The sequence below is a fragment of the Sceloporus occidentalis genome, unplaced genomic scaffold, assembly GCF_023333645.1.
Source record: "Sceloporus occidentalis isolate IW3139 unplaced genomic scaffold, rSceOcc1.0.p SCAF_1, whole genome shotgun sequence".
NCBI classification, from domain to species: domain Eukaryota; kingdom Metazoa; phylum Chordata; class Lepidosauria; order Squamata; family Phrynosomatidae; genus Sceloporus; species Sceloporus occidentalis.
Genome location: NW_028316981.1, coordinates 158,218,500 through 158,230,601, shown reverse-complemented (window position 1 = coordinate 158,230,601; position 12,102 = coordinate 158,218,500). Strand labels below are relative to the sequence as shown.

General features: G+C 42.8%; 1 protein-coding gene across 4 annotated transcripts in view; it reads left to right on the top strand.

Moving 5' to 3' along the window:
• The window catches only part of LOC149322499 (disco-interacting protein 2 homolog B), a 214,186-nt gene that overhangs the window by 139,016 nt on the left and 63,068 nt on the right, over positions 1–12,102 (top strand). For all 4 annotated transcript variants that reach the window (XM_089478776.1, XM_089478767.1, XM_089478758.1 and 1 more), the window contains exon 3: positions 4,891–5,019. In XM_089478776.1, the coding sequence (XP_089334902.1) occupies positions 4,891–5,019 (129 nt within the window). The remainder of the gene's footprint in view (positions 1–4,890; positions 5,020–12,102) is intronic.

Below are 12,102 nucleotides of genomic sequence, written 5' to 3'. Positions count from 1 at the left end.
CTCAACTGTCATCTCGGCCTCAGAGGGAGCCATCAGGCAGACCCAGCAACATCGAGGACTGCCTGAAGGAAGAGGCCCCTCCCTCCTCAACTGTCATCTCGGCCTCAGAGGGAGCCATCAGGCAGACCAGCAACATCGGGGACTGCCTGAAGGAAGAGGCCCCTCCCTCCTCAACTGTCATCTCGGCCTCAGAGGGAGCCATCAGGCAGACCCAGCAACATCGGGGACTGCCTGAAGGAAGAGGCCCCTCCCTCTTCAACTGTCATCTCGGCCTCAGAGGGAGCCATCAGGCAGACCCAGCAACATCAAGGTCTGCCTGAAGGAAGAGGCCCCTCCCTCTTCAACTGTCATCTCGGCCTCAGAGGGAGCCATCAGGCAGACCCAGCAACATCGGGGACTGCCTGAAGGAAGAGGCCCCTCCCTCCTCAACTGTCATCTCGGCCTCAGAGGGAGCCATCAGGCAGACCCAGCAACATCAGGGACTGACTGAAGGAAGAGGCCTCTCCCTCCTCAACTGTCATCTCGGCCTCAGAGGGAGCCATCAGGCAGACCCAGCAACATCGGGGACTGCCTGAGAGCTGGTGGAGGACTACTTCTGCCGCTGCCCCCCCCCCCATGTCACCTGGGAAGAAGCTCCCCAGAACTGCGGAGGACTATCTTGCCGCTGTGGTGGCTTTTTACCAGGGGCGAGGGGTCAGTGAGAGAGGGGTGTTTTTATGTATTCTTAATTGTTTTATTGATATTTGCTGTGAACCGCCCTGATCTATGGAAGGGCGGTATAAAAATAAAAATATTATTATTATTATTATTATTAAGAGTCCCAGAAGCGAGATATTCCAGCACTAATCAGAGGGCCTTCTCCATCTCGGCCCCTAGGCTCTGGAACTCGCTTCCCGGCGAGCTTCATTCGCCCACCTCACTGGACCAATTTAAAAAAGGGTTAAAAACACACCTGTTCCAGCAGGCATACCCCTAATGCCCCCGAAGTACTCCCCTCTCTCCTCCCAGCAGCACTGTAATGCTAGCTGGTGTTATTTGTATTGTATTGTGTATTTGTGATTTTATTTTGAGGTTTTACTGTGTATAATGTTGTGATGTATTTTAACATGTTGTTACCCGCCTTGATCACTGGAAAGGCGGGCTACAAATAAATTATTATTATTATTATTATTATTATTATTATTATTATTATTATTTAACATGATAAAGGATGAAGTAATAAGATAGATTATGCAAATTTGCATAAACCATAAACATTACAGGATCTTGAATTGCTTGTTTGCAGAAATTGGATTATTGTGGCACTGATTTGTTATGGTAGAGGACCCACAATCATGTAAATAAACATATGAAGTGGAGAAGCTTAAATCACTCCTATATTAATTTTGCTACTTCTTTCCTCCTTAGAATGATATGCGCCATTACTAAAGATTGATTCCATGTATTAGTAGTGGTAGAAACTTCTTTTCTTCCTGGAGATAGTTTATTCTGCAGTACAAAAACATGTTCAAGAATGTTAAAAGTGATCATTATCACCACTGAACCTCATGAATTTCCTCTTGGATAGCTACCTAGTTGACATTTGTCTGTGTTTGGATGGGGAGGAGGAAGGGGACTTAAAATAGGAAGTGAGTTATTGCCCTTTGAGGGAAGTTTGCATAATAATTTCAGCAGGGTTGTGATTCAGGCTTGGCTCAGTGAAGGGAGGATCACAGGATTTGCAGTCATATGAAGCTGTGAAATTGTTTGTTATTTCTTTGATTATTTATGTATCAGTTATTCAAGTTAGGAATTTCAGTACATTGAATTTCTAGTATTTGCCTGTTAAATACTTGTGTTTTCCCTCTCTGTCCCAAAGCCAGAAAGAAAATGCCATCTATACTCAACTATAGGTCAACCACACGTATAAGTCAATGCCAGGTTTGGGGGCCAAAATTATGGATTTTGATATGACCATATCAGATTTCACAAGTCAGGCAGCCTTCTGTGAAATAACCAATTCCATTATTATTATTATTATTATTATTATTATTATTATTATTACTACAACATACGTCCTGCTTTATAAAAAATAACCAGTTCCAGTTGTTCACTCAGAAAGGTCAGCAATTTTGAAAAGAGCTCATTCCCTTCCCACATTTAAACAAGACCTTTACAACAAACTTTTAAAAACTTGTAATTTGCTCTCTTGTGCTTGAATGCTTTATTATCCATGTAAGACTTGTAAATAAGAGCTTAGGTCAAAGAAAGCAGCAGCAACTATAAACCGCTGGGAGAATGGAAGATGTTCTTTGGGTGTATTCATCTTCTGAAAACCACTTTATTATAACACCTATGCTTTTGGGAACATGCATCTACATGTACTGTATAGTCCTTACTGGTCCATTTTAAGATGCTGGCTTTGGATTTTAATTTCCTAAAGGATTTGAGAGTAATTTATCTGAAGAACCACCAGCATTCATATAGTCTGCTTAAGCTTTGGTTTGGAGACCCTGGTCTCTTAATTCTTTACCAATACTGATAAGTATTGGTAAAGAATTATTGGAGCAGCCCTTTCCTCCAGTGGCCCTGACACTTTGGAATTCTTTATGCGAAAGGGATACATATGATCTCTTGGTATACTGATTTTTGGGGAAGAACCTTTAAAACTCCCAGGACCTCCTCCAAGGGCTGAAAATGAGTTGCACAATTCCCACCACTGTTGTAAGCCATAATGTCAGAGTAGGCAACCTAAAGGATAGGCTGTTAAACATATGATATGAAAAACTGTGACAGAATAAACTGAACCTTGACGCATACACACACATGCACACTAACACTGTTGATTCCCTGCTGCCCCCAACTATTTGTATTTTCTTGCTCTTCTGTCCACCACTTTCTTCCTCTGCATGCTTATTTTTTTGACAATGGCACTCGTTTTCCTCTGAAGACAAAGGAAGGAAGGAGGCAGATCCGTGACTGTAAACACTGCTGTGCTGGGCAAAACAGTACACTTAGGCCCTGGAAATGTAGCTGGAGATAGCTGTGCTGTTGTAGTGAGAAGATAAACTGTCAGTTGTCTGCTTGTTGAGGAATAGGGTTATTTTCCCCTAGTGGCAGAATGAACCTTCTGTACACCTCAGTTGTTAGAAAAGTAAAAGTCTGACCGTTGCTTTAAAATAAAGATGTTGTTACAAGCATAAAGGCTTAATGAACAGAAGATTAATGTATCACATGTTAGTGGTGGGGTTTGGGCATCTCTATATATGACTTAAACATGCACACATTTGCTGAAAACGTTGCAGGTAGATATCTAAATGTAGGAGTGTTAGAAGTAGGAAATGTCTTAATTTTTTCTCACACCAATGGGTTATTCTGCGCCTTTGCAGAGCACCATTTGGAACCTTCCAGAATGTTATGTAAGCATTTTGGCGGTAAGCTCACCCACCTGCAGCAACCTGAAATAAGGGGCTTCCCGCTAAAACCTGTAGTTCCTTTTTATCCATGTCTGCAGCAGATCCGAGAGGAACCATTCATCGCTTTTGCTTTGGTGGTTGACCGTTTGGATACTAACTTTTCTGACTTGGATTTTTTTATATCATCTAGCAGGAATTGGTGCATAAAGAAAACAAACAATGAAGTTCCTGCAGCTTTGCTGGAACTTTTTTTTTTCCTTCTTGGCCCAAAGCTGCACAAATGAAAAGTTCACTGTTATTTCAGCTGATGTGTACTGGATATTGTTTTTCTGCAACTTCCCCCCTTGCCTCCTTTTTTCTCCCCCAGCCGCAAAGTTGCACATTTCTTCCTGTGGATCGAGGCGGGATTACAACCAAATAAAATACATACAGACCATAATAAAAAATCTTACCAACGCTAAACTTCCCCCAAAATTAACCTCATAATACAATATTAAATACATAGTGCAAATTACAAAGTTAAAAATTAAATATTCTTATCATACATAAACAGAGATTGGGTAGAGAGGTGGGTAGAGTGCTTATATGGAGTCAGATGGGAAGGCCCCCTGGAAGAGATCCATTTTAATAGCTTTCTTAAAAGCCCTTGCCTTTGTTCGGGTGGCCTTCATCCAGCCGGCTGAAGCAAAGCAGCACCAGCTGAGACAAAGGCCTGTTACAGACATCCAAAATAAAGCTGCTTCGAGTCACAGTGGAGGTATGGTGTTTCAATGATGCATGCGTCCTAAGAGTCCAGAAGCCGCACCAAAGCCACGCTCCAGCTGGAGCGTGGCTTTGGTGCGACTTCTGGACTCTTAGGACGCATGCATCATTGAAACACCATACCTCCACTGTGACTCGAAGCAGCTTTATTTTGGATGTCTGTAACAGGCCAAAGGCTTCTTCTTGCATGGCCATTTTCCCGGACGGCGTGGCCTTGCTTCGGCCAAGGCAAGGCTGTGACGGCTAGAAGAAGGCTGCACTGGCCAAGGCAAGGCCTTCTTCCAGCCAGCGCGGCCTTGCCTTAGCTGGAGCAAGGCTGTGCCGGCAGGGGAAATGGCCATGTCGGCTGGGGCAAGGCCATGCCAGCTGGAAGAAGCCCTTGTCTCGGCCGGCGCAGGCTTGTCTCAGCTGGAGCAAGGCTGTGCCAGCCAGGAAAATGGCCACATCAGCTGGAGGAAGGCTGCACCGGCTTTAAGGTAAGGGAGGGAGGGAGGCAGGGAGCCGCGGGCTTGCCATTCATGAATAATTGAAACCGGGAATGGCAAGTCCGTGGATATGAAGGGACGACTGTATATTTCCCAGAATTGCATAGCATTGAGCCATGGTAGTTAAAGTGGCGTCAACCTAGATTATTTCTGCAGTGTGGATGCAGCTGTTGTTAACACAGGCTAAGGTATGTCCTTTTGTGTTCCTAGGTTTTCAAAATGCCATCTCTTTTAAAATGTTCCCACAGGGGTTGAACCAGGTGTGCAAAAGGAATCCCGAAATCAGACATCGGCTCCCTCTGCAGCTCCAGCTCCATCTTCATCTAAGTACCATCGGGCACGTTCTGGGGGAGCCAGAGATGAACGCTATCGGTCTGGTAAGGATACCATAAAGTCATATGAGAAACAACTTTTTTCCCCTTTTGGATTTGGGAAAGGGCCCTTACTCTTTAATTTGTATGCTGAGAATATTGTATATAAAACATTATTAGAGTTGGAGGAAGGAGGTGTGAAAATCTGAGGAAGGAACATCAACAGTTTTAAGATATGCAGATGACACCATACTATTGACAGAAAATAGCAGAGTCCTGGAAATATCTGCCCTCCCCCCCCCTCCCCACGTGAGCTGCTCAGGCCTGTGCGGGCACTCCCGAGGCCATGCTGGCTCTCCACCAGGCCTGTGCTGGCTCTACCCGGGCCCACGATGGCAATCCTCAGGCTGGGTGGGTTCTCCCCTGGGCCCACGGTGGCTCTCTTTGGATCTGCAGGGGCACAGCTGCAACCCTCACAGACATCCCTCCAGCCCCAGACTTCCAGAAACTCCACCGAAAGTCTGGTGCCAGAAGTCCTGCCCCCCACACAGGGTGTCACCTGTTGCAGGGACGCCATTGCCTGTAGCTTGCATCCATTGTTCTGGGGCCTCTTCTCTGCAACAGCAGAAAACAAGCTTTTTCCATTCTCAATATGACACCTCTTCAAATACTTAAACAGGGCTATCATATCACATCTTAACCATCTCTTCTCAAGGCTAACCATACTCAGCTACCTAAGTCTTTCCTCATCGGGCATGGTTTCCAGCCCTTCACCATTTTTGTTGCCCTCCTTTGGACATGCTCCAGCTTCTCAACATGCTGTTTGAATTGTGGTGCCCAGAAGTGGACACAGTATTCCAGGTGAGGCCCAACCAAAGCAGAATACAGTGGCACTGTTACTTCCCTTGATCTACACAGTACTCTTCTGTTGATGCAGCCTAGAATCATATTGGCCTTTTTAGCTGCCACATCACACTGTTGACTTATGTTCAACGTTGTCTACTAGGACTCCTAGATCCCTTTCACATGTAATCTCATTAAGCCAGGTGTCTCCCATCCTATATCTATGCATTTCATTTTTTTGCCCTACGTGCAGTACCTTACATTTCTCCGTGTTGAAAAAGTAAATAAAGTTTGGCTATCAGTCCTGAAAAAACACCAAAATCAAGACCCAGCAAGTGCAAATGAAAACCACCTAGGGTAAGGGGAATTTCCCAGCAGACAGTGGATCACTAATTAAATAGGCAACCTGAAGCCTTGCCATTCACCAACAGACCAACACACAGATTAACATGTAAATCACTTCCTCTCAACCAAGAGTCACACAGTATACAAAACAAACAAACAAGCTTCATTTATATACCGCTTCATACCGCCTAAGCAGTGTCTAAGCGGTTTACAACTGTAAGCTAATTTGTCCCCAACAAACTGGGTACTCATTTTAGCGACCTCAGAAGGATGCACGCCTGAGTCAAGCTTGAGCCCTTTTTGCTGATCTTGAACTCGCAACCTTATGGTTTTGAGTGAGTGGCTGCAGTACAGGCATTTAACCACTGCGCCACCAGGGCTCCGTGTGTGTGTGTGTGTGTGTGTGTATAGATGCCAGCCACAGATGCTGCCGAAACATCAGGAATAACCTCTTCCAGAACACGGCCACATACCCTGAAAAACCCACAAAAAACTATGGATGCCAGCTGCAAAAGCCTTGACTGCACATTTGCCACGAGGCTACCTGGTCCCAGCCTATGACTTTCATTTCACATTAGAGAGTGGACGTGACGTCTCAAGCCGATACTGTGTTTGGCAAAGCTGTACTTCATTCATTTTTTATCTGATTATACTGGTTGGATGCTTTCCCTATATGTTATTGCTGAATGCCTTTGAATCCAGCTTTATTTCCTGAGTGTTGAATGCTACCTCTGTACTGTTTTGCTGAATGCCTTCTATTCCAGTCTTATTTTGGTACTGTATTTTACTGTTCCAGAGATTCTGCCCTCCTTTGAAACCATATTGATTCTGTCATTCTTGTTGTATGACATATTGGAATAGAGGGTTGTTGTGCTTATGCTTGTTGACTATATACATGTTTTCAGTAAAGTTTGATTGTTGGCAGTGACACTCCCACCTCCTACTACTTGTAGCTTGCTAGTCTTCCGTTTGTGTGAGTCATAGAGACCATGAAGAAGAAGGACAGGTTGCATACCTGTAACTGTAGTTCTTCAAGTAGTTATCTGTGAACTCCTATCCTCCCTTCATCATGTCATGTTAGTTCACATGGATGACTGCATCAGCTTTCTATGGAACTAGTGGGTTTTGGCCGGAGCCACTTATATAGAGCTGATAGAGGTGAGCAGGGCTACTGTCAAAACTCTTCAAAATGCTTTGAAAGAGGCATTGCGCAGGAGCAGAATGACCCATTTGTGTGAGTTCAGATGACCACTCAAAAAACTACAGTTACAGGTATGCAACCTGTCCTTACACTTACTGTCTTTGCTTCAGGTGATCATCTATGGCTTAAGTTTCCAAGTATTTGGAGAACAGAATAGAATCTTCATTTTGGTCATAGACTAGCACAGAACAGTATCTGGAGGCATTTGTTCTTGCATAGCAGCTTTATATTAATCTTCCAGTAGAGACCTATCCATGTACAAAATCTTCATCCTTAGTAGAAGCTAAGACAGAATGAAGCTCAGAAGATGAGGTCACAGTACCTTCCTCAATATCCTGCTCATTTGTTGCTCAGAAACCACTCATTTCTTCTGCTTGTGTTTTAACCATGTGGCCACTATAGATTGTGGCATTTAGGATCTTGGAGTTTGAACATGTTCTATAGCAGCTTCATTCTTCTGTACATGAATGAGTTACAATGCAGTGTGTACAGCATGGTAGTGCTTTTAACAACACCAGCAAGGACAAGAAAAACACAAGCAAAATTCAAAATTTAGATTCAAGTGAACTTGTGCATCTACTTCAACAAAGAACAAGATGTTATGAATAAGTGTTCAGATTTTGCTTGAACAGATTTTGTTCTGACTCATGATTTGACTGATGAAATGTTAGAGAAATTGCTTGGGTATTGCATGGCTGTTTATTTCCTGAAGTTATCAACCATTCTTTTCTCACATGTAACTTTTCAATGAATGAGAGCCAGCATGGTGTAGTGGTTGGAATGTGGGACTGTGATTTGGAGCCCAGGATTTGAATCCTGGCACATGAAAACCCACTGGGTGACCTTGGGCAGGTTGCATTCTCAACCTCAGAGTCAAGCAAACTGAACAAATCTTGCTAAGAAAGCCTCGTGATGGGCTCTCCTTAGAAATTTGCCGTAAGTGAGAGCAGACTTGAAGGCACACAATAGTAACAGAACTTTTAGTGATGTTGTTGCTTTGTTTTGGTGTGCTGTGATCCAGAGAAACCAAATCAATCAATGTTCTTTAAAATTGTAGTTATGAATGTTAATTCATTCTTTTCCCTTTATTCAATTCATAACGGGGGATACATAATCATAGCCAGTTTGGCTGCAGAAAAAAATCCCTCTCAGCCAAAATGTATTCTGGCCCCAAAAATACACACAAGAGCTTTCTCATCCTACTGGAGATGATAATCTTCTGCCAGAGTATGCTCTCTGTTCTAGGGTTTAGGAAAAATATTTTTAAAAAGTCCTGAAATGTGTGGATCATGTTGAGTTGATTTACTTAGTAGCACTGAACTATTGTACTTGTCCAGATGAGTCATGTTCAGTAGGTGGCACTTGCGGCATGAACTGTGTTATTTTTGCCAGACCTAATTTCCCTGGTCCCTGTCAGCTTCTTGAAATGGTCCTTCTGAAGAACATTGCTCAGACTTGGCCAGGCTGTTCTTCTTGAACTCACAGAGCTGTTCCAAACCTTTGAGACCAAAGGAAGCATTCAAACAGTTTTAGCCTCCAGTAGCAGATTTTTCTAACAGACTTTGAGAAGAAATCAGCCATCTGATAATACAGGGTTGTTTTGTAAAAAATAAAAGATGGTACAACCTGGTGTATAGCACACAACACAAGGTTTATGGATTACATGATTCATCAGCTTGTGCTTGCTCTTTTAAATTAGTTTCTCTTGCTCTTTCTGGAAATGAAAACACCATACTTTGGGGTGAATTTCCTAGGATCTTAATCTGCAGTGAGAGATGAGTGGTCTTCTAGACCAGGGGTAGGCAACCTGCGGCCCGCGGGCCGGATGCGGCCCGGCAAGGCCTTGGGACCGGCCCCAGCCTGGTCCTGCCGCCGATTGCCACCGGGGCCTTTGGAGGGCAATTGTCTATAGAAGCCTCAGAAACATGCATTTATATTAACATTTTAAAAAAAATCAGCAATTTTTTTCACGTGTCCTCCATTTTTTTAAAAAAAAGTGTCTTCCATTTGAAAATTTTGTCCTACATTTGTCCTGGTTTATTTATATATTTATTTTTTTAAAAAAATATTTAATTATTTATTTTTTGGCTTCGGCCCCCCAGTTGTCTGAGGGACAGCAACCCGGCCCCCGGCTCAAAAAGGTTGCCTACCCCTGTTCTAGACATTGTTGCACTGCATCTCAAGTTGTTCCTCACTATTGTAAATTACTGTCCTAGGGCTGATGGGAATAGTATCTTGACTGCCACAGTTGCCCAAGTCTACTCTAAATTATTGTTTATTTGCTACTTTGAGACTAGTAAAAAAAGGCAAGGTTACATCCATACTAGCATACTTCTTGATCGGTATTTATCTTAAATTGGGATATAATTCTAGATGTGATTTTGACTAATCTTCTGGGGACTTTTACATCTCTGAATACAGATATGTTAAGTCATGTAGCATTGGTTAATTGATTTTTAAGGCACACAGTTATTAATAGTTCATCTTGGGGGTTTTTTTGTGGTTAAAATTTCTCTACAAGAACAGTATGAGTGCTGCACCTATTTGGCTTAACAGTCAAAATGTTCTGAATTTGGAACTATAAAGGAGCCTTGTCCTTGTAATATTTTAAGTGCACTTTCCCTCTACAGCAGTGGTTCCCAACCTGTGGGTCGGGACCCCTTTGGGGGTCCAATAACCCTTTCACAGGGGTCACTTAAGACCATTGTAAAACACATATTTGCATGTAGCAATGAAAATAATGTTATGGTTGGGGGTCACCACAACATGAGAAACTGTATTAAAGGGTAGCGGCATTAGGAAGGTTGGGAACCACTGCTCTACAGGCAGTTCCAGTTAATTGTGCCACACCAGGTACCCCAGTATGAGTGGGATATCAATTAAAGGTTAATCTGATCCCATTGAATGCCTACAGAACTATACATCTGAATATCTGCTCTCTCTGTTAAAATGTCTGGTGATGGCTCATTTTATAAAATGGAGGTTTCTTGGGAGAGGATTGGTGACATCAGTTTTGTGAGAAATTTTATATTGAAAATAATTTTGAAGCCAATTTTTGTTTGTGTACCTTTGGCTTTAATTTGCCCCTTGTTTATTATACCTGTGGTTTAGAAATAAATATGAGAGGTTGAGAATGACAGACAGATATCCTGGGGATTTTTACCAGTTAATTACAGCTTTAACATACCTTATTTGATTGGTTTTCTATCTTTTCATTATAATATTAACAGGTTAGATCTAGTATGTCACTTCAGTCGGGGACTGAAGTCCAGGAAATGAAGAGGAGAGGTACTTTTTGAAATTTCACCTTGAGCACCTGGCCATGCCAATGCCCATGTGATTCTGGAGGGTCCCCCAATACTCCAGAGCAGCTTTGAAGGGCAGAGAAGGGCCTGTAGAGTGAAGGAAGAATCTCTCTTTCTTAGTTTTTTGTGGGTTTTTCAGGCTATGTGGCCATGTTCTAGAAGAGTTTATTCCTGACATTTCGCCAGCATCTGTGGCTGGCATCTTCAGAGAATGTTGACTTGGAAAAGAGTGGCTGTATATATACTGTGTGGCCCTGTGTAAGGAGGAGTGATTCCCATGTTAATCTGTGTATTGTTCTGTTGTTGCTGGCAGGGCCTCATGGTGGGAGGATATGCAAAGAGGGATTAGCATCTGCTTAATTGGTGACCATTGTCTTCTGAGAAAGCCTCTGATTCTGAGTGATTTCTCATTTGCATCTGTTGAGTCCTATTTTTGCTGTTTTGCAGTACTGGTAGTCAAACTTTGTTTACTTTAAGGGTTTCTTCTTTCCTGTTGAAGTTGTCCAAGTGTTTGTGGATTTCACTAGCTTCCCTGTGCATTCTGATCTGATAGTTGCTGGCATGGTCCAGAATTTCAGTGTTTTCAAACAGCATTTTGTGCCCAGAATGGTTTGTAATGTGTTCTGCTACTGCTGATTTTTCTGGCTGACCCAGTCTGCAGTGTCTCTCATGTTCCTTGATTCATGTTTGGACACTGCTTTTGGTGGTTCCTATGTAGACTTGTCCTCAACTGCATGGTATGTGATAAACTACTGCGGCTGTGAGAGGGTCTCTCTTGTCTTTGGCTGAGCGAAGCATTTGCTGGATTTTCTTCGTCGGTTTGTAAACCATTTGAAGGTGGTGTTTCCTTACCATTTTCCCTATTCTGTCTGTGACTCCTTTGATTTATGGTAAAAATACCTTCCCTTTGGGTGGTTACTTGTCTTCACTCCTCTGGGTTTTTCTGGGTCTGGCAGCCCTTCGCCTGTAGAGCCTGGTCTAGGTGCTTCAATTCATCTTCCAAAAAGTGGGGTTCACAGATGTGTTTTGCCCGGTCTACCAATGTTTTTATTATGCTTCTTTTTTGTCCTGGGTGATGATTGGAGTTCTTGTGCAGATATCTGTCTGTATGTGTAGGTTTTCTGTATACTGTGTGACTCAAACGTTGGTTAGGTTTGCAGATGACTAGGACATCCAAGAATGGAATCTCTCTTTCTCCGTCCACCCCCTTCTCCTTTCCCCTCCTAAATCAGAAACTTTGGATGATGTTCAATAATTATGTGAAACAGTACACTTTTAGAGAAATGGAAATCTTTCTGTGAAAAAATAGCAGAAAAGAAAAGTTCTGTCTAAAAACTGTTGTACTATATCCAACTAGTTGAAGTTACTTTCAGATCATATGTGATCAACTATGTCAGAGTCACTGCTGAAGGGTTAAGAATGCTGACAATCTACATTTATGAAAGACCTAAATCT